Here is a 23373-nt window from a genome sequence, read left to right as displayed (position 1 = left end):
AATTGTATCAGCTTTTTTCCTGATACCACTTTTAATGTGTAAATTTTTAAATTTATTTGTTGCTCTTTTATTTTTATTTTATTGACTTATTTTTTTGGAATTAGTGCACAGAGTGTACATATGTATATCGACTGATTGTTAGGGAGAAAATGCACAAAATAGTATACATAACAAGTGACGGTTAGGACTTGGAGAGGCAGTCTTTTAATTTAAAAAAAAGTTTGTTGTTTTTTTCAGGGGGATATTTGGGTGGGGTTCTCGGGTTTCTTTCTTAACTAATTTAGAAATAGCCTAAACATAGTAAGAAGAAGACACATTTACCCTGGGAGACACCCATTTCGGAAGAAGAAATTCTTTGAAAGGCAAGTTTAGAAGTAGTTTTTTTTAAGGTTTTATGTATACATGTTTTTATTATTTAAAAAACAAGGAGGGACACTAAATATAATAAGGGCATATAAAAAGAGATTATAATAAGGGCACTAAAACTGGGCCAGCATTTTAGGTTTCTCGCAACAAACTTATCGATAAAATGGAACTCCAAAAAACCTCTCTTTACAAATTTTCTTGTTCATTTATACCGGATAGTCTTCCAAAAATATCCCTCAAATATCGTCATAAAGAAAACCGCTAACACATTTTTATCATATTCACAGGTAAAAAATATTGGAAGTTGTTAAATCTGTAACGCCGTTGAACGTTTGCGCTCTTTCCGTAACGGAATTACAATTATATATATATATATATATATATATATATATATATATATATATATATATATATATATATATATATATATATATATATATATATATATATATATATATATATATATATAATTCAAATTTTTATTTTAAAAATTCAGGGAACCTAATTTAAATGCGGATAAATACAGAAATAGCTTAAAACAGATAAAAATGAAACATTGATATTTATTTAATTTTATATTATGAAAATTTAAGTGTAAACCTATTCTTTTGAATGATACATTCTGAAACATTCGTCAATACATAGCGGAGGTCTATTTTCACAAACAGCACATTCATATCGTGTTTCTTTACGTTTTATTTTAGAGCAGACTCGACATGGTTTGGTTGGGAATTTTTTCTTTTCATTCGGTGGTATTGAAGACAAGTAGTGGAAGCTATTATTGGTGATTAGAGGCGCAATTTAATTCAAACGTTCACCCAATAATTCCGTAACAACTAATTCTCTAAACTTAAGCAAGGAAATTGTTTGATCTACCGCATATTTGCTGTTTAGACAGTAAGCATTAAACAAAAAAGAATCAAAGAGATGAAGTGCTACTTTTTTATACCATCTGATTGTCTTTCTTAGGCAATTATAATATGATACCATTTGTTCCGTCCTATCTACTCCTGACATGTATTGATTGTAATCTTTAATAATGTTGGGTTTCATTTTCTTCTCTTCTCTTCTGTTTGTCACTTCAATCATTTGCAACGAATGCAAGTTGCTAATCATCTTCAGAACCTGACTCTATTGCAGTCAAGCTCGAAGACGTAGTAGTATAAGCGAAAAATGAATCCGAATCTTCAATATCATCATCTTTACTATCCTCACAATCTTCCATAATCATATGTGCTGATCCAATTGTGGAATATCTGTGTTGAGCTAATTGGAGATAGATAAATTTATAAGTTATCTATTTGTAAAAAAGAAATTACTCATCTATAAAACACATTTGTGCACACTAAAATGTTTTTTAATGTATTAAAAAACATCTTATTGTGTACTTCAAACTTTTTTTCACATTTTTAATAACATATAGTGTAATGTAGTTTTCAAATATATTTTAGCTTCTAGTCTAAAAAACACAACAATTTAGATTTTTTTCAAATTAGAAAACAAAATATAAATTACCTTTTTTACTCATGATAACTGCCAATGTGCATGTGCAAAAAAATTGAAACACTATTTACAATAATAATGCATAAAATAAGCTACATTACTACACCTTTTCCAGATGTAAGTGAGAACTTGAAGGTTGTAATTAAGAAACGTAAGATGTAATTGAGAAATACAAAATGTAATTTAAAAGTCGCAATATGTAATTTAGAACATGGAAGATGTAATTAAGAAACGAAAGATGTAACTGAGAAGATGAAAGTTGTAATTAAGAAACGTAAGATGTAACTGAGAAGATGAAAGTTGTAATTGAGAAAAGCTAATAATATATGTTTCAAATTTCATATTGCGATTTCTTATTTACATGTTGGGTTTCTCAGTTACATTTTAAAATTTCTTAATTACATGTTGTGCTTCTCAATTACATATTGCGACTTCTAAATTACATGTTGTATTTCTCAATTACATCTTACGTTTCTTAATTACAACTTTCAAGTTCTCAATTACATCTTGAAAAGATGTAGTCGCCGCAATGAGTTATACTCATTACGGTGTTAAGAGTACTTCGGCACTGGAGAAAAAAATTTCTTCACCATTGCCAAACTACGAGTATACTCGTAGTGCTTTTATTTTGTTAGTTAAATTCAGAATAAAAAATACTATAGAATTATTTCAGATTAAAAATACTTTTTTTATTGAGATGTTGATATCTAGCCTTTGCAATGAGAATGAAACCACGCAAAACAGCCTCGGCAAAAATTAATGATTGTAGACATTATGGCTCGGCAAAGAAATAACGCATAGTTTAAACATAGTCATAAGAAATAGATAGTCTGGTCACTTGGGCCGTAATATCTGGATTTTTCTTATAATCATACAAAACACTTGAAATTTGTCGGGCGGCCAGGAACTGAGTGCACAAAAAATGGAAACGCAGAAAGAACTCTATGGTGAATTTGATAAAGAAGCATTATTTTTTTCTTTGGAGAATGATATTTTTTTTGAAGACGAAAATTTTGTTAAAGATTTAGATGCTTTGGTGTTGGAGTTATCTAGTGAACAAGTTGATAGCACCTTTTCTTGCACAATTTGTTCTAAGAAGTGCATATCTCAAAGAGGACTTACAAGGCATACAAATTCAAAACATCAAAGTATTCCTTTAGATTTAACGATACAAAGTCCTAAACTACCTATTCTTCTTGATGAATTTAAAAATCTGCTTGATAAAAGCATTACTACCTTAATAAACGACGAATGCTATCCTGATTTGTATAGAGATGAGTTAAGGATTAATCATGCAATGATTTTAGATACTTCACAACAAACTCTATCTCTATTAGAGACAGTAATAGCTGGTTTTAAAGCTGATGGTGATGCTGAAAGATTTTATCCTAAATTTTACAAAACTGTTAATCAAGGAATTTTTTTTAGCAATCTGACTAAAAAATCAACTAGACTTCTTGGCTATGAACTATGCAATCATGTTTTAGCATTTCTTACAAACTCACTTTACAATACTTCTTTTTTAAATTTAAATGGCTTATCACTTGTTGAATTTTCTGATAGAGATAAAGAAATTATCTTTTATCTAAGTGGTTATGTATTTAGCACATTTTATTGCAGAATTCGCAGTTCTCGATTATGGCAGCAAAAGTTAAGCACAGACTGCCTTTCACTTCTTAATGCTGGTAAAACAGAACAATTTTTTGAGAGTCCAGAGACGTGCACTGAAGCTTATGATAAATTTGTGAATGCTAAAAATCGTGGTGGTTTGTGGAAAGTGTCTCCTCCAGTTTTTGAAATTTTTACAAAAGTTGAGTTTCTCTTTCGCCATCAAAGTAAAAGTTTTGTAAAAAAAATTGATTCAGAGGTAATTGTAGCTGAAACCTTAAAAAACAGTGGAGTTTTGGCTAACATATCTGAACTTCGTAGTCTTTGCACAAATCGAGTTTCCAAAGAACTGTCTTTAAACTTATTTTATCATCTGATTACACTTTATGTCAGAGTAAGATCTTTTTCATATGCAAAAGAAAAACTAAGTATCCACAAAATCAAAGAGAATCAAATAAAGTCAAAATCCCTCTGCTCAAAAATGAAAAAAACATCAATTGGATTATAGAAGTTTAGTAGAATATTACACTTAAAAACGGTTATTTTCATAGCCACAAATCTAATGAAAGCATGCTTGGCATAGTAACTTTAGCAATTATTTGTCATTAAAAAAATTAATTTAAAAAATTTTTGTTATTTGTTCATAGAAATAAAAGCTAGGTAAGAGACCCTCCCTTATCTAAAAGAAAACAAAGAATAGTTAAAAATGAAGTCCAAAGTTAACTCTACACACTAGTTTTATATTTATAATAAACAACTAATAACTCATAGATCAAAAACAACTCAAAGATCAATTTTACCCCTAATATATATATATATATGTGTGTGTGTGTGTGTGTGTGTGTGTGTATTAGTTGATGTATGCATATATATATATATATATATATATATATATATATATATATATATATATATATATATATATATATATATATATATATATATATATTATATGCATACATCAACTAATCTTAACTTAGATCTGGCTGTGAAATCACTAGTTTTTTGGGGGGAAGTGGATACCTGTAGAGGTTTTATAAAAAGAATAATAGGTGCCTGTTTATATTGTAACAAAAGTAAATGTAAGGAAATGTCTAAAAAATTAACTGAAATTTAGTTTATTACAAATATAAAAAAAATTCTAATGTAACTAATCAATATTTTATGCCATTTAACATTTTTAATAAGATTTGTGGCTATGAAAATAGCTGTTTTTATGTATGTTGTTTTTCTTTGTTTTCAGCAGTACAAGGAGACATAAGGGAAATTTTTATTGAATCACTTGAAAAGTCAACTTTTCATATTAATACATTTTTCAGAGTTGGACCATTTTCTGCGTGGTATACGTGTTGTACTCTCCCTTGATATTTTGTTTGATTCATTGACATTTTGACAGTTACCTGCAATTGGGTGAAATATAAGTTGATTTCGAATGGTATTATCATTGAAACCAAAATCAAATAAGGAAGGATTATCTTTTCTTCTACCAATTGACCGTTGCTGTCCAAAGTAGTTTTCTAAAGGATCCTGACAAAACCTTTCAGTTAATACATAACTTACATTGTTGTTAATTAAAAATTTGACAAGTTCAATAACAGAATTAACTGTGATTTTTAAACCTTCATGAGTTTGCCAAGTAATAAACATATTACTTCTCTCACTTTTTGAAAAATTTCCAGATCTTGATTCAATAGAAAAAAGCCAATCAGAAAGATACTTTAAAAATGTTTCTCTAAGCCATGTAAATTGAACATCATTTGTGTCAGAAAATGGTTTCAAAAAAGAGTTGCATTTTAATATACAATCATTTGTATTCCGAACATTTAAGCAATCAAAAAAATCATTAAAATATTTGCAAAATTGTGCTGTCCCAGCTGTATCTGATGGTGCATAGATTTTTAATGCAGTACTACATGAATCACTTAAAACTTGTGCAGCTAAACGAACATTCATAGCTGAAAATGGAGTTATTTTAATGTGCTCAACAGTTAGCTTTGGACATGCATGTAGTTGACATTTTAAATCTTCATAAAATAAATCAGAAATATGGGACCATAAAATATGTTGACCCTGATTCCACATATAACGATTGCTTTTACCAGCTCCAGAATGGTAAAGGTTGTTTCTTGCTGTTTTAATTAAATGAGGAACATCAGAAATAAAATATATAAATCTTTTATCATCATCATCAGCAAATAGATTATCAGTGCGGTAAGTCACATCAACATTACCATTAATATCTTCTTCTTCAGTCAGATTAAAATGCATTTTAAAAAATTTTCTATTCGATGATGCTCCATCACAAGTAACAGCAACTACTTTTAAACCAACAGAGATTTCTAAAATTCCTACAGCTTTCCAAAATAGAGAAAATAATTGCACTGATGTAATATTTGTAGTAGCAAAATTTGCAAAACTGTATTTAAAAGGATTTACAATACTTCTAATTAAAAAAACTAAAACATGAGAAGCAAGCTTATCAGCTTGTTGTAACGTTGCAAAATTAACACTAGGATCACCCAAATCAACATAACCAATTAATTCTCCAGAATGTTTGTCCCATACAAGATTTTCTTGAATTTTCATTTCATCAAGAACTAGGACTATAAATTTCTCTTGAACTGAAAAATTAATGACTTTATCTTTTAATTCTTCTATTATGTTTTTATTGAATCCCAACTTGGGCTTTACATAGTTTTTATAGTCACGCAATCGCCTACGACTTGGTAAAATTAAAAAACCAGAATGAGTTTTCTCATTTAACCTTATTGCTTCATAAGCAGCTGGTGATTTTGCAGCTAATCCCAAACAGTAACGTATTATTGCTGGATGATAACGAATCCCTTGCTTTGAGGATTTTAAATATTTTTGCTGCTCCTCCCAAAACAGGTTCATAAATGGAGAAATCTGACTTTTATCAGCTTCTGCCATAATTTGAACTAAATCACTTTCAATATTTTTACTAATAGCTAGTGATGAATTTTCAATCTCTTGCTTCATCAAAGCTAATTCTTTTTTTAATTCTTTATTTTCTAGACGAACACTCTGTAATGTAAGCTTCAGACGATCTGGAGATGTAAATGTAATTGGTGCATTTAATTTAGCAGGGATACTAGAAGTAGCTAATCTTTTTTTCAAACATTTAATTTCACTTTTTTCAATTCTTTTACATTGTGAACAGCATAACATCCACTCAATCAGCATAATACATGACTGAGATCGAAAATACTCTGTCTGGTTTAAGGGAAACTCACTCGTAGATGAAAATAAATCAAATTTTTTTGAAATACAATGTTTAATATAAAGATTTGATTTTAATGCAAAGACATCAGTTATTCCAGAACAAAGGTTAAAAGAAGTAACAATAGATAAAAGATTAGATGCTGAAATATGTTGCATAGATCTTCTGTATTTTGTATATATTAAATGATCATCTGGAATGAGCCAAGAATATACACGAATGGTGAAAGCAAGACTATCATCAACATATATTTCATATCGAGGACATGTGTGGATTGTATCATAAAGTTTAAACTCTGCCACAACAGGACTCAAACTCATGGTCCAGTCATTAATTTTTAACTTGCTAATACGATTTAAGAACTCTTCAAATGATTTATATAGAGGCTTAAAGGCAGTAATATTATTTGAAGTCGTTAAAGCATCTTTTTTAGCAATGATGGCAGATGCAGATTTTCTTTTTATAGGAATTGATGGTGTGAAAGATTTTTTTGGTAAGCACAGAGTCGGCAATGATCCAGGTTTTAATGTCTTTTTTTTATCATTATAAAGTATCATTTCTGGAAGATAATGCTTTTCACAAATAAACAGACTCTTATTTTCTTCAAACTTAATAAAATAGTCTTCAAACTTAAATCTTCATAACGATCTTTAAGAATAATGGCAATCAGACTTTCCCTCCAAGAAGTATTAAAACTGTCGTTAGAAGCGGGAACTTTAAATATTGAGACTCCCTTATGCCTCCTAGAAGTACTGCATCCATAAATAGAACAATTAGCACCAGGCATTCAAAATATTGGATGAAAAAGATGTAATTTAAACAAGCAGTTCGTAGATAAACAATCGATGAAAACAAATTTTGTGCACTCTGAAGCGGACTGGACACGAAAAAAATGCGAACAAAGAGTTGATCAAAGGAATACCGCAAGTGGCCAGACTATCTATTTCTTATGACTATGGTTTAAAATAGCTCGGTAGCGAACGTGTTAAGTTACTTTTCTCAAATCATTCTTTAGGCGAACTTCAAATATCAAGATTTTTTCACATGTTCTACTTTTTCTTTATGTATATTTCAAACTGATCGTTTAATTACCTTATGTTCGATAAATCCTACTATTCTGTGTGGGACTTCAAAACCATAAAAATGATTGAGAAAACTAATTAAATTAAATTACTATCAGGGTCTTTATTTACGATTTGAATCTGAGACTTCTCGTAAACAAGGCAAGCACCATATTAATTTTGTTTAATTTTTTCGACAAAAATGACTGGAAAAAAAGACAAAAAAAGAAAATTATCTAAAAGACCTTTATTTGGAACGCAAAACTTTATTAACATACATCGCCAGAAATGTTTGTCTTTATCTGAAACAAACACGCCAACTGTTGAAGCAAGACGCCTATCTGGTGACAATATTGTATATTCAGGTATGTTTGTAAATTTTATTTAAATATTAAGATGAACTTGCGAATGAAAATAGAAAGGTCAAAGAAAGTAAATGACCCAGAATAACTACTTGCTGTACAGTCATGTATTTGTATCAGTCTTTAATTTGCGTTGATACTTGAAATATATTTTTATAAACTATTGTTTGTGCTGTAGGTTCAAACTCTGATACCGACGATGATCAAGTTATAAAATCAGTCCGTAAAATAAAACCATTACCTATTAAGACCCTATTTTCATTTGTTGCCAACACAAATAAGTATGTTTGTTTGATGTGCCCGGAGAATGGAAACCTTGTGTGTGGGCCTGAACCAAATCTGCGAAAACATATTTTCCATGTTCATAAAAAATCTGAGTACCTTTACGATTCTCAAAAAAAATTACTCGTTCAAGATAAATTAATTGGGATGCAGAACAAAGATGAAATAGATGAAGCCGTAATAAATTGCATTATTCAAGATGGCCGTCCTTTTTACAATTTTCATAAACCTGGTATGCAACGCCTTCTAAACATTCTTGCTCCACTTTACAAACCACCTCATCGAAAGACAATAGCAAAGCGATTGAGAAAGCAATACTATCAATGCAAGAACGATCTTAGAGCTAAACCTAAGTCAGTTACCCATATTGCTCTAGCAACCGATTTGTGGAAAAATAGGGTTGGATCCTATTGGCTTTGCATAACAGCGTATTATTTAACATAGAAGCTTAAATACAAATCAAATATAGTTTGCTTTCGTAGATTTTACGGAAGACAATTAAGTAGTAGACTTACAGCATTCGTGCAAAAAGAAATTGCTAAACTTAAAATTAATACTAAAATTATTTCAATAACAACAGACAATGCTGAAGACATTAAAAAGGCGATGGGATCTATAGCTTTACGGCTTTCATGCGTTTGTCATAACTTAAATCTCATTTTAAATCATGGAATAAAGTTGTGGGCCAAACCATCACAGAACTTATTAGATGGCATATCAGATATCGACGAGAATCTTATTTATTACAATAACTACAATGAAAGCGATATCGAGTCTAATGAAAATATATCGTCGGACGAACAGCTTGTAATGCACAATGTAAACAATCAAGTAGAAAATGCGTGTACTTATGAAACGGAAAACGTGAGCTCGGATAATGATAAAAGTAGCGAGGAGGAAGAAGCATCAACAGATGAAACTGTTAATCAGTTATTTAACTTTTCATCCATCATTTTATTTAGGTTAAGAAAAACTTTGGCTCTTGTTAAAAGGTCTTCAATATTGCAATCATTTGTTTTTGATGAGGTTAAGAAAGAGGGGCTAAAAAAAAATAACTCATCGTTAGATTTTCATGTACGTTGGAACTCAACTCTTTTAATGATAAATAAGATAATTAATACTAAAAATGTTTGTAATAAAATTACTATAGATCCTGGTACTATCAATGGGTTAACAGAAAAACAAGTTAGTAAACTCAAGAAACTAAATCTGTTATTAGAAAATTGGAAATTCCAAGAAACTTTACACTATAATCTTGCGCCATTCTTTAAAGCAACTAAACTTCTCTCTATTAGAATTTTTCCAACACTTTTGTCGGCCAAATTTGTCCAAAATGCGTTAATGAACTTTCTGGAAGATGAATCTTCAGCTAAATGTTTTCTATCGCAACCGTCTTCTTTGGTCGAGAAAGAAAACATTTTACGAAGCAATCTTCTCAAGTTTATGAAGCAATCTTCTCAAGTCTATAAATTTTCTTTGGTGTAAGCATTCAAACCCTTGCTCTTGAGTGCTTATCTTACAAGCAAACGACAGCATTCTAACTTTTTGGTAAGATCTCTTTGGGATTTCTTGTAATTGACCGGATGATCGAATTCACTTTGTTTTTGTTAACAAAACCTTTCATCCTTCCACTGCCTCCTTTTCTTTCGATAGCTTGAGTCTCCTTATATCTCCGCAATGTCTTCAACTGAAGATTTAGCGACTTTTGACAATTTTCAATTTTTAAATGTGAGTAGGTTGGATTTTGAAGAAAAATTTCCAAATTTTTTTTCCGATTATTTAAATGTTTACTCAATTTGGACTGATAATCTGATAGTATTAGTAAAACATCAATACAATTAAATATGTGTATATAGAAAGTCGTTATAAAAAAATTTGAAAATAATTTAAGTATTTCACGAGTTATTGCTAACTATATCCAACTGGAATGTTTTGAGCCCAATTGATATCAAATGTTCTTAACAACCTCAGTACATCTATGAAACATAAAATCGATGAGTTTGATCACTTGAACTTGTTTTATTTGTGACCAAGCAGTTTGAAGTTTCTGATTCAATTTTTCAGCATTTCTTAGCCTGCCATGCAAACGTATTTTATCATCAACTTTCTTCCATAACTTCTCAATAGGATTTTAGGTCAGGAGCTTTCGCAGGCCGTTTCATTATAGTAATTTCATTTCTTGAAAAATAACCCCAAACCATTAAGCTTTTGTTTAACTTCAATTCCAATAGTGTACATTTGTTTTAATTGTTTGCCAAATGCTCGTCTCATTTTGTTTACTTTTTTAAACTAAGTCTTTCACTTTAAGCTTTGACTCATCCGACTATAATAATTGTCTCTACTATTCTGACGTCCAATATCTGAGCCTTCGCTAAATTCAAAATTTTCTTTGTTACTACTTTTATACTGTTTTTTATTCATATAAAAAAAAAATTTAGAAGAGATTCATACAAGTGAGAACAAAACAGAATGTATTTCACATTTCCATTCCACATATCAAATAGTATAATAGCAAATTAAATTTTTTTTTCTAAATTAGAATCATAACTTGTTTTATGATTATTTAAAATTTTTTTGTTTCCAGAAAAAAGCAAGGTTTCTTGAGTTTTACCAGCAATATTGATAATCGTTAAAAGTGGCGAAGAAAGCATAACTGGCACCAGAGAAACGATACTTTATTTTGACCATCCATCTGAAAAGGTATAGAAATATACTATAGACTTTTTAACAACAGAACACTAAACATGAAAAGAAGAAATTAATTTATTGCAAATTGCTAACAATAAAATAATTGTAATATATAGCGATATTTAATGTAATATATCAATAAATGTACTTCCATTCTTGAATTCGATTGCATAATTATATTTGGTGCGTGAAAACTAGGATCCTGTTAATAGCATAACCAAATATTGAGGAGACACAGTACTAAATCACTTGACTAATGTTAAAAGAATGAATTAAATAATCTTGCCAAATCACAACTGCAAAAATGAAAAACTTTTTATCGCAAAATATAAATAGTGAGTTAGAATAATTAAGGCAACACGAATTTAAGGAAGAATTGAGCGTCAGTAAATATCTTGATTTTCTTCCTATGTTCAATAGAAGTGAATTTCATGAGCAAATGAAATAGAATAAAAGGAAAGATTATTAAAAAACTTTTTTTTAAAAAAATTAATTTTAAAGCCTGATATAATCCTATATAGCAATCGAAGCCAAACGTGATTGGTTGATTTACTCCAAATAAAAAAGTCTCAGATAATGAAGCAAAGTCGGAACATCTTTGAGCACTATTTATAGAATCAAATACAGTTTAAAAGTACAGGAACATATCAATTTTAAGCCAGGATTAGGAAAAGAGCCTTCAGGAACCCCATTAGGTCAAAGAAAAAGATGGAAAAAAATCATAAAGCAACAAAGAAAAGGGTTGTCAAAAATATTATTATTGCAAGGTCATAGGCTAGAACTGAAAAGTTTCTTATTTCTCTATAATTGTCAGCATCCTAAAATTAGCGCTCTCAAAAGGGTTATCACTAACCAGTTGGTTGAAATGCTAGAACTCAGGCCGAAAATGTCAAAACATTTCATTTCCGGATTTTGCAAAACTGCATGCTTCTTTTAAGCTTGAAGTTGCCAACCACGATTTAATTTACTTAATGTTTCCTTGTGACTATATTAAAACTTTTAAGTATGCTTAGAAAAAACAGACAAATTTATCATCATTTATCTAAGTGTGTTTAGAGCCATATATTGCAGAATTTGAATAAAATTACCTTAACCTTCATTTTAACTAAGTAATTAACCAACACTGATAATGACAATAAATTTTTTAAGCAACACTATTAAAAACGAGTAACTTCCGCTTTAATAAAAACTCTTTTGCGTTGGATAAAGTTGAAATAGGAAGCTAAAGTATACGTTAATTTGGGAGAAGATCTCTTAAATAAATGCATACCTGTTCTAACCTTTTTTTTTGAAATGTAAAAAAGTTAAGTTGCTAATAATTATTAAAGTGCTCATAAGAAAACAACAACTACATCTAAAACATTCAGTTTCACGAGTCTGATGAGTAGGACTTTCTGTATGCATTATTTCGTGGTTAGTTTATTTCTTTGTCTAAAATCTCTCAAGCTGAATCTTATCAAATCATGTTGATTTCCCATGGATTGGCATTAAAGCCGTTGTTTCACTATGTATAGCAGAAGAGTTAGTAGACTAATTGATACCATTCCAGTAATTACGGAATTTACCAAAAATCTCCATATTTTACCATACATTTATATATATTACTTGGAGACATCAATTAGATTGAATACTTTCTCCAGTATTATCTCTGGTATGTGATGACGACTCGCTAAGTTTAACAGTTTTCTACCAATTTCCGCTTTTCCGCTTTTCAAACCCATGTTTGAAGCTGGGTGTCAAAATAAAAAATTTTTTATCAGTTCATCTCGACTCGTTTATTTTGTTCTTTATTTCTTGTATTATAGAAAGGGCTGTTTCGTTTACTTTCAGGACTTTTATGTCCAGATACCATCACAGGTGGAGAGTCAATTTGACCTCTTCCATGAGCAGTGAAGTCTTCTATATTTTTCCTATTTCAGTGAAAGATTTACGGCCAGCTAAACCAAATGATGCTTTAAATTCACCAGAAAAATTCTCACAATTGATTAGGAAATCCCCTACATCCTTTCCCAGCTGTCTTGTGAACTACATTTCAATTGCGGGAATTCGTTCGAACAAGTTATTTGGGTACCTCTTGGGTTACTATGCAAACTTTTATCTAATTCAAGAAAATTTAGGTTGCTTTGGACCAGCTCAAATGCTGAATTTGCTTTCACAGAAGCCTTACTCTAAGCAATACGCTTCTCTTTAAAAGTTTGGTCTATTCTCCAATATTGCCTTTTCGTCTTCTGCTGGTTGGCCACCAAAAACTTACTGCTTTCCTCAATTTTTTTTACATGGCATCTTGATGTGAAACAAATAAATCACTAAAATTTTCTTGTAACTTTTTCTGATTTGACAAGTTTTTAGGAGATGATGAGCTTATTTAGTCGTTGCCATTTAATGTGAAGCTTTCAAATGGCAAGCTTTTCAAATGGCAAGCTTTTCAAATGGCAAGCTTTCCAAATGGCAAGCTTTCCAAATGTAATTTAGAGCTTTTGTTGTAATATGTGACTTATTCCAAATTATTAATAATACTTAGCAGTCTTAACAACGCCACCCTTAAGACTAATTCAGTTAACTTCAAAGTGAAACAGCACTCGTAATAGTTCACCTTGAAAAGGAAGTTTTGAAGATCAAAAACTTTCTTCAGTTCTTCCAACAAGCCTAATTCAAGTAGAGGAGCGTGTGGCTTTGGAAGATTCCATCACTTACAATTAGGAAATACAAGCACAAAATTTTGTTAATAGATATTGGAAAAACGCTTTTTATGACTAAACTTTGACTGAGTTATTTAAGTTATAATATTGTTCAAATAAGCTAGTTTTTGAACATAAACGTGTTCTTAATAAGTGGTAGGTTGATGGAAAAAAAAAATCATAGTTCTAATTTTTATATCCTATGGATGCAGTGGCATATCTAGGGTAGGGCAGGTAGGGCACGTGCCATGGGCGCCAGCCTGAAAGGGGCGCAAAAGAGGCTTGGTTGCGATACAATAAGCGAGAATTATATAAAATAAATTAAGAAATAATATATCATATAAAATAAATATATTATATAAAATAAAGTTTGTGTCATCATTTATTAAAAAAATTGTAATTAAGCACTTTATGTGGGGGAAGAGGGGCGCGAGATCGGTGTTTGCCCCAGGCGCTATTTACCCTAGGTACGCCACTGTATGGATGGGACCACCATTTTGTCCACTATTTAATTAAAAGGACCGTAACTATGATATTGAACCGGACTGATCAGGAGTCTGGTCTTTATTTTTGGCGGGAAAACACTAATTACTTAAATGAAATTATTAACTTCTTTGCAACAGGTGCTAATGCTAGTTAAACCTCGCACAAATCTCTGGAAAATGATTGACTGTGAACCTCGCGAATACTCCACTAAGATAAATAATTTTGAATTAGAAAAAAACCGTAAGTATTTTTATTTATGCTCCACAGATAATATGTATTTTCTTTTATTGCATGTTTTTCTATTTTAAGCAAATGCATATTTCTACAAGTCTAAATAATAATGATCCTTCAGTAATGATGACGGCTCTATGTAATTTGATGATAGCCTAGATTTAATGCAAAATTTTTTAAGCTTATATTAAAAACTATTCTATTGTGGTATTTTTTAACTTTTCTTCTTGTTATGTTTAAATAAAAACAAAAGCAGCAAGGTCTGTCACAATAAACAATTTACAATCAATACAGTGTGTACACTAAAGTATGTGTTATAAATAGCATGTTTAAATTTTTTTGTGTGAATTAAATATTTGATTAGGTTTACAAAATATGCACCAACTATCACACAATTAGAGATAATCAGTGAATCTAACGTAGACTAAAGTTCAATATAAAAAATATTTTTTATCAAAATACTTCTAAATCTTTTTATTTTTTAAAACAAGTTAATAAATACAAAATGGCAATAGAGTATAAAAAGACCATATATATCAGGGTGTTTTTTCTTATATTAGAAAAAAAAAATTTAGTTTGATTTTAATTTAGCATATAAGCTTATCTTGTGTCATGTAAATAAAAACATATGGAAAAAATTAAACAGATCAAAGAAAAAATATTAAGAGACCTCTCAATCGTGTTTAAGTCTTTCAACAAAAGTTTTCTCATTAAGTTTTGAAAATGAAGAAAATAATTTTTCTTAGTAATTAAAATGTGCATTTTCTTCTAAAATCTAATCATCTGTAGTAATTCTTTGTCAAAGGTTCTTTTCATCAATTTATCATGTTCTATTCCTCAGAATATGTTATTGATGCTTTTCATCTTAAAAAAGGGACATAAAAGTTTCACTACAAATTTAGCTCAATCATTAACAATATGCACTGATGAAACTATTATGCACTTCTGTAATCTATTGCTATAGCAATGTTTCTAGATCACTAATAAGAAAATCCTGACTTAGTTTTAGTGTATAAAAAATATTTATTAAATGTTTAGTAAAAAAACTGAAAAACTCCGAGTGGACAGAATCAATTTTTTCAAAATTTGTCTTACATCTTTTTTTTTGCTGGCCTGTGTAAGGATTTAACCATAAGTCATTTGTCATCAATAAGATCAGAATCATTTAAAAGTACCATACCAATGAGGTCTGCAGGTACCAAAGATGTCCTATAATTTTCTTCAGTTCTTCTTTTCCCACTTTGCTATCAACTTTTTCAAAGTGTTCTATAGTTTTTTGCATCTGATTTACTATTTGTGTAGTCTGTTGATTCATTTTAGGTTTTTTCATCTTAGGTTTTTAGAGAAGTCATATCTTCTTTTTTTGTTTAGCCTGCTGCTGAATCTGTCTCCATTTTTTTTTTTTTTAAATCTTAAAACATGTTTCTCATATAGTCTTTTTAGCTTTTTTATAGCATTTGGTTTCTGAGTTTTTGGAATGTTAGTGGTATGCCAAATCTGAAAAATCTTGTTGATTACATTTGAACAAGTTGATTACAAAATCAGTTTGTTTTCAAATCATAAACAGGAGACACCTGTTCATTAATTGGCAGTTGGTTATAATTATCCACAACTACATAAATCTGTTGACCAACTATCCAAACATTATTTCCAGCAGATATTTTATGAATTTAACTATTTTATTTATCTAATCTAAAACTTTAAAATCTTAAAATTTCAGGAGAGTTGAAATAAAAACATTTCATGTGTAATATACATAGATAAAAAAAGATTAAAAAATACCAAATATTGTCTAATTTGCAAACCCAAATAGTTTGATAGATCAGTATTATTTAATAATAATAAAAAAAGCTTATATGTATACTTACAATCATACTAATGTTTAATTTCTTAATATTTTAACTTATTTGGATTTTTGAAACAAGTAAGCCAGCAATACCTAACATTATTGCATTTGAAATTGCTTCTAACCAAAAAAACCTCTAACATTATTGTATTTGAAATTGCTTAGCTAAAATAAAGCATATTATGCTGGTATTATCTTATCTGTTCTTATCTTATCTGCTATTAACTTTTTCTAGTTAAAAAGGCATATTCAGCAGAAGATTGTTGTCAGTATAACAACTACAGTTCTGATGACAGTGTACTTTATTTTAAAAAACTATCCTCTAATGCTACTACTCCAATCCGTGGATCAATGCATGCTGCAGGTTTGTTTTTTTACCATTTAAAACCATCAAATTTTATTCAATATAACTTGCTTAACTCTCGTTTAAATTTTTTTAGGCTTTGACTTATTCAGTGCAGAAGAATTAGTAATTGAACCAAATAGTCACAGGTTGATAAAAACTGATATTGCTGTAAAATTACCAAAAGGATCTTATGGGAGGGTGGCACCCAGGTAATTCAGATATGTAAACATAAGTGATAAGGTTGTAAGTTTAAGTAACATTTTTGTTCTAAAAAATAAATGTTAATCCCTGGGTTGCTAGCTACTATTTATGAAGTTTTTTGTTTCCTAATATGAATTTGTAAGGTAGTAGTTCTTAATAAATTCAGATTTTGTTTCAAGATATTATCAAAAAGTTGGAACTGTATACTTAACAGGGCTGGCATTAAAAAAACCCACCCAAAAAAAAACCTATTTGAATGATTTTTGTAGAGGGTTTTTTCATTTATTTTTTTTATTACAAAAATCTAACCTAAGCTAAATGTAATTTATAGCTCATATATATATATATATATATATATATATATATATATATATATATATATATATATATATATATATATATATATATATATATATATATACAGTGCTCGAAGTGGGAAAAAAAAGGTAGCGGGATGGTTTTTAATATTTTCTAATCACCATCCCACCTATCCTAAAATTATAGATTTCGTATTTTGTGTAGATTAAATAAAGGAATTATAAATCCCTAGAGTATCCCTATAGTAAAAAACCTATATTAAAAAAACAACTTGAGGTCCGTTATATTCTTAAGAGACTGTCACCGTAAAATATTGAGTTGAGTTTCACATCAAACGTCATTAAGCAATCAAAAAACAATGATATATTTAAACATTTTATTTTTAAACAAGTCTTATTTTTTTGTATTTACCAATTTTTAAATAATTGAAAAAAAATACCATCACATTGAGGAAAGGATTAGCAAGTTTCAATACTCGAAAAATCTGTCACTTCTTTATTTATTTCAGTGTCATTTTCCAAATTACTTTTAGAACTATCACTGCTTAACTTTCTTTTCCTTCCGCTTGCTAGCCATTTACCCATATTTAAAATAAGTAAATTTTTTTTAAATCATAACATTTAATGTTGAGTAAATCTACTGTGTACTATATTTTATTTCACCAAAAAAAACTCTAATGATACTTTATCGAAAAAAAAAAACCAATGTCGCTTTTTGTTGCTTGGTAACTTTTTATTTAAAATACAAAAGAAAAGACACAATGTTTTATAATTATCGATTTAGTTTTTGAAATTTCTACCGCAAATTTTTAAATAACAGCTGAGACTTTAGTTCATTTAAATTCTTTAAAATTGTTTTTACAAGTTTATTTATAGGAGGAAAATAAAATAAAATTTCCATTAATTTATTATGTACCGGGATGGCATCCCACCCCAAAATATGCATAAAAAAAAGAGGTGGGATGGTCTTCAAAATTTAAAAAGGTAACGGGATGGCATCCCGCCCCATCCCGCCTCACTTCGAGCACTGTATATATATATATATATATATATATATATATATATATATATATATATATATATATATATATATATATATATATATATATATATATATATATATATATATATATATATATATATATATATATATATATATATATATATATATATATATATATATATATTATAACAACAATAATAACAACAACAACAATAATAATAATAATAATAATAATAATAATAATAATAATAATAATAATAATAATAATAATAATAATAATAATAGTAATAGTAATAATAATAATAATAATAATGATAATAATGATAATAATGATAATATTACTATTATAAAATGATGATCTTTAAAAATTAAATGAAGTCTCTAGCCTTTCAACACATTCATTTTTCTAAAGAAATGCTTATGTATTTCTATAATGTTTTGTGTTTTCATAATAAAAAAGTTTTATTTCAAGTCTCCATTTACATCCAGCAGTTGTTACATTAATTTCTTGTGATTTAGGCAATCATATCTATGCTGAAGAAGTGAGTAAAGCTTTTGACACCAGCCCCTCAGCTGAATTAAACGGTATTCGAGCTGATGAGAAAAAAGCAACCTGTTTGTCTAAAAATCTTTCTGACAAGTAGATGTTCAGATAGTTTCAGCTTTCTTCATTAGGTTGGCGTGAAAACTAAAATATTTGACAGATTTGAAGAATTAGAAACAACACTACTGCTGGTCATTTAGCTTCCAGGCTTTTAAATCATTGCCATCTTTCCTTGACATGTATTTATCTATGTGCACAAACATGCTCCACTTTACAACTGATTATTAATTTGCACTAAATGCAGTTAAATATTTTCTTAAAACCTCTGAAAGTTTCTTTCATTCCCATCCTCTTTTCCTCCAAATGGCATTCTATTATATAATTATGTTTAATGTTAAAAAGATTTAATTGTTAAAAGGTGCAGTCAGTCCCAAAGGAGGTAAAAGACTGTAATCTAAAAATTTAGTAAAGAGCATTTTTGTAAAAAAACCTGGAAGAATCTGGGTTTTTTTTACAACCCTGGGTTCTCAGCCTGTTTACTTACAAAAATACTCCTCACTACATATAGTTTTCTCTATTAAAATTTTATTTTACAATAAAGAGTTTTAGGGATTTAGGTATATTTAATCTAAGAGAGATTAAAAATGCTGTACTTATTATCACATTAATCTTACACATTTAGATCTGGATTGGCTCTGAAAAGTTTTATCGATGTTGGTGCAGGAGTAGTTGATTATGATTATCGTGGTAATCTTGGTGTTATTCTATTTAATCATAGCAAAAATCCATTTGTTGTTAATTTTAAAGATCGTATTGCACAGTTCATTGTTGAAAAAATATATACTCCAAAGTTAGTTGAGTTAGAGGTAAACAATTTTTTTATTTCTAAAGTATTTTTATAATAAAAGTTTGCTATATAATTAAAAATTGATCTCTAATGAAGAAGTGGTTTTGGCAATGCTACTGTAAATGTTTTGTGTGTATGTGTGTTAAAAACCAAATGATTTCAGATTTTGGTTTCCATTATTTAATATGAAAGATAACAAGAAACTTTTTTTTACAAGTTGAGTCTCCAATACTTCTGCAACTCTAACTGTTATGTATTACATTAAAAAAAAGAGGAAATGAACAACTAACTCGATTGACAATCCTAAAATTTGGATCCTCCAATGTTGCTTATATACATCCAATACCAAAAAAACCAACCAAGTTTGATTATATATATATATATTTTTTGTTGCATAAAGCTTGACTATTCATGGGTTTTCTAAGCATTTCACAGATAGTTAAACCCATATTTCTGCTTTTGATAATATTTTTTATATTAGTTTTATTTATTCTATTTTTTATGTTAAACATGAATTTCATATTGAATTTAAGTTTATTCTATTCTTTTCTCAATAATTTTGTATATAGACATGTCATAATTATGATTCAATAACCCTGTCTATATACAGAACTGAATATCATAGATACTGCACATTAGGAACATTTTTTGCAATAAAATGCAATATTTAGTAAATGTAGCATGTAGCTTTTACCACTTCCAATTCAATTATTTTGTACTATATACATTTGTTAATACAAAAATTTCTTAATTTTGTATTTGTTAAAGCAAAATTACATTATACACACACACACACATGCACGTGCGCGCACACACACATAATTCATAGAAAACATGTTGGGTCAAGAATTTATCTAAAAATTTGTTTTTTTAAATTCTTTTTTATGAACTTTTTTACAACCAAAATCAAGAATAAAATGTTTTCTGTAAAATTTGATGAACATTGTCCTTCAGCTCAGCAATAGTTCAGGGCTTATTAAAAAACACTTACTATTTCAAATATCTTCTTTTTGATATCTTAAATCATCAGATCAGGGGAACACGGTGGCATATCTGGAAATTATTCTTTCTCTAAAAATTTGCCTTAACTACTGCATGGTCTCTTGTTAGCAACAGCTTTAGCTCCTGTATTTATTTGACCTTTTATGGTTATATATAAAGATGTCTTTGTATATGCTTTAAAGTGGTGTGGTTCCAAGCTCTTGAGAATGCCATTGAAAGGATGTTCCTTGCTCTTCATCAACGCTCTGCTATATCTTTCAATATTTTCCTGTAAACAAACTGAGCATTGTCTTGCAGTCTGTGAAAGATCCTAGAGAAAAGCTTGATTATTTGACCATGTTACTGGGTTGGTAACTTAGTATTTCTTTATGGGATTTATTTTGTAGCACTTTATTACTTTCAATGATTTTTGAGTGGATGTTGCATTGTTTTAAATTGTCTTTTACGCTACAAATGTGAGGTAGCTCATCCTTGCCTACAAGAAATCAATCTAAGTTTTTGAAAGTTCTGAATCAAGTTTTTGTACCTATATTTCATAAGTCTTCATTATTTTCTATCCTAACCATGTTTAATTAGATTTTTGTAACTTATTACTCTATTGAATTCTTTTTATTTTTACTTTTTGACCTACTTAAGATATACTATATAACCACAATTTGAACAAAAGTTTGAACATTTAGATGGCAAGTTCAAATTTTGATTGCAAATGAAGTCAACTGACTCAGTTTAAATGTTTATTAGTAATATTTAGATATATTTTTCTACATGCAGTTTTGGAGAAAGTTATACTCATTATTTTATTTGGTTAAAAACATGTTGTGACAAATAAAGTTTTTCTAACGAAACAACTGTTGTTTTGTAAAGATTTTAATTTGTGGTATTCAAAGTTATTTATGATTTTTAGGAGCTTGATGAAACAGCTCGAGGTGAAGCAGGATATGGTTCAACTGGAACTAGATAATTGTTGACATGTTTAGTGTTGTACAGTATACATTGTGAGGATCATTTTTCTAATATTCTTCTTTAAAAAAAATATATATATATTCTTTAAACTTGAATGTTTTATCAAATTGTCCGCAAACTTAAAATCCAATTTTAAAAATGTTATTTATTGTAACTTGAATTTAAAAAATGTATCTGAAATAAGATTAAAAAAATACTTTAATTCCCAGTCCCTGCAGCATTTTAAACATGGTTTTAAGTTGTATTTTAAGTGTCAATATATTCAACTGATAACACTTTTCTATCATCAGCAAAATATGTAAGAAAAGATTTACATTAATAAGGCCAATAATTTTTTATATCCTCAGTTGCATAGTATAAAAATTAAAATGGTGATTAGTAATTATCTTAGTTAAAAAAAAAGTTTTAAGTAAACAAAGAGTTTCTCATAATTCTCAATCTGTATATTGTTAGTGGTGTGGGAGAGTTTTAGTGCTTAACTTTCTTGAAATAAATGCTTAAAATTCTTGTAACTGTAAACTTTCAGCCAGAGATGTTTTTACTTTATTGGTGTTTATTTTGATCATTCATGTTAATCAAACATTAAAAATATTCAGTTTTTAAATTTTTTTTTTCATTTGTGTTTTTGTTCCCTTTTTTTAAAAAATACATATTTTTTTTGTTCGTTTTTAATTGCATGTGAATTGGTAATTATTTACTTATGTTTTAGATTTATTTTTAGACTTTTTTCATAAAATGTTATCAACAGGTCGCATTATAAAAGATTTTCAACTGGCTGATATTAAGAGCATTATTCCAAAGTTGTCATCTAGTTTGCATAAGGGACAATGTGGTCGTATAGGAGTAATTGGTGGGAGTTGTGAATATACAGGTGCTCCTTACTTTGCTGCAATGACTGCACTACGCCTTGGTGCTGATATAGTTCATGTATTCTGCACTTCATCTGCTGGTCCTGCAATTAAAAGCTACAGTCCAGACTTAATTGTACATCCTATACTAGATGACGACACAGTTTTAAAACAGTTAAGAGTTTGGTTACCACGTTTGCATTCTATTGTATTTGGACCTGGTTTAGGGCGTGAAAAGCTCAATTTATATACAAACATCCTTAAGCTTGTGAAGGAGTTTGAAAAGCCTGTTGTTGTTGATGCTGATGGATTATTTGTTATTTCTGAAATACCAAATATTTTAAAAGATTTTAAGCATGTTACTTTGACCCCAAATGTTTTTGAGTTTAAAAGAGTTTTGGATTCTTTAACTAACCATGGACTTCAAGAGAGTGAACAGTTAACCAGTTTATTCGAAAAGTATGGAAATATTACAATTGTGAAGAAAGGAAATATTGATGAAATTATAAACTCAGAGAGTTATTGTTGTGTTTCTGGTGGGAGTGTATGTCGATGTGGTGGACAGGGGGATGTTTTAGCAGGATCAGTAGCACTCTTTACTTATTGGGCAGATCTAGCAAAAGTTAAAGAGCCATCCATTTTGGGAGCTTATAGTGGGTGTCTTTTTACTAAAATGTTAAGCAGTGCAGTTTTTAAAGAATATGGTCGTTCAATGGTCACTGGTGACTTCTTTTCAAAAATACATCAAGTATTTCAAGATTTGTTTGAGGAAAGTTAACTTTTTTGTCTCTGATAGTCCTTGTTGATGTTCAAACACGTAAGATAGTTTTCTTATAATCTTTTGATATTTTTTTATTTGTCTTTTTATCTTACAGCTTCTAAGTTTTTTTACATGCTTTGTAGTTAAGTTTGTTTTTATGTTTTCTCTTCTAAAAATTAACTCAAAAAGC

The 23373-nt window shown here is 29.0% G+C and overlaps 3 protein-coding genes and 1 pseudogene across 3 annotated transcripts; all 4 read left to right on the top strand.

The window, feature by feature from the left end:
- Positions 1-1104: 1104 nt before the first annotated feature.
- On the top strand, positions 1105-4171 carry LOC149891132 (uncharacterized). Its single transcript, XM_090083444.1, has one exon. The coding sequence runs from the start codon at positions 2792-2794 to the stop codon at positions 3983-3985; it is 1194 nt and encodes a 397-aa protein (XP_089939570.1). The 5' UTR covers positions 1105-2791; the 3' UTR covers positions 3986-4171.
- A 3655-nt stretch (positions 4172-7826) lies between these two features.
- On the top strand, positions 7827-11559 carry LOC149891131 (uncharacterized; annotated as a pseudogene).
- Positions 11560-14329: 2770 nt separating this feature from the next.
- Positions 14330-21670, top strand: LOC145202489 (uncharacterized). The gene is made up of 5 exons (XM_090082292.1): positions 14330-14515; positions 16588-16716; positions 16793-16907; positions 19446-19629; positions 21517-21670. Exons 1-5 carry the CDS (start codon positions 14386-14388, stop codon positions 21571-21573), a joined length of 615 nt encoding a protein of 204 aa, XP_089938418.1. The 5' UTR covers positions 14330-14385; the 3' UTR covers positions 21574-21670.
- A 306-nt stretch (positions 21671-21976) lies between these two features.
- On the top strand, positions 21977-23209 carry LOC145202488 (ATP-dependent (S)-NAD(P)H-hydrate dehydratase-like). The gene has a single exon (XM_080075454.2). The coding sequence runs from the start codon at positions 22311-22313 to the stop codon at positions 23199-23201; it is 891 nt and encodes a 296-aa protein (XP_079931580.2). The 5' UTR covers positions 21977-22310; the 3' UTR covers positions 23202-23209.
- The last annotated feature ends 164 nt before the right edge of the window (positions 23210-23373 follow it).

This window comes from Hydra viridissima, unplaced genomic scaffold, assembly GCF_058129835.1.
Source record: "Hydra viridissima isolate aposymbiotic clone 2 unplaced genomic scaffold, HvirCarnegie_v1 scaffold_3, whole genome shotgun sequence".
Lineage (NCBI taxonomy): Eukaryota > Metazoa > Cnidaria > Hydrozoa > Anthoathecata > Hydridae > Hydra > Hydra viridissima.
The sequence above is the reverse complement of the archived record's forward strand: the minus strand, read 5'-3'. Positions and strand labels throughout refer to the sequence as shown.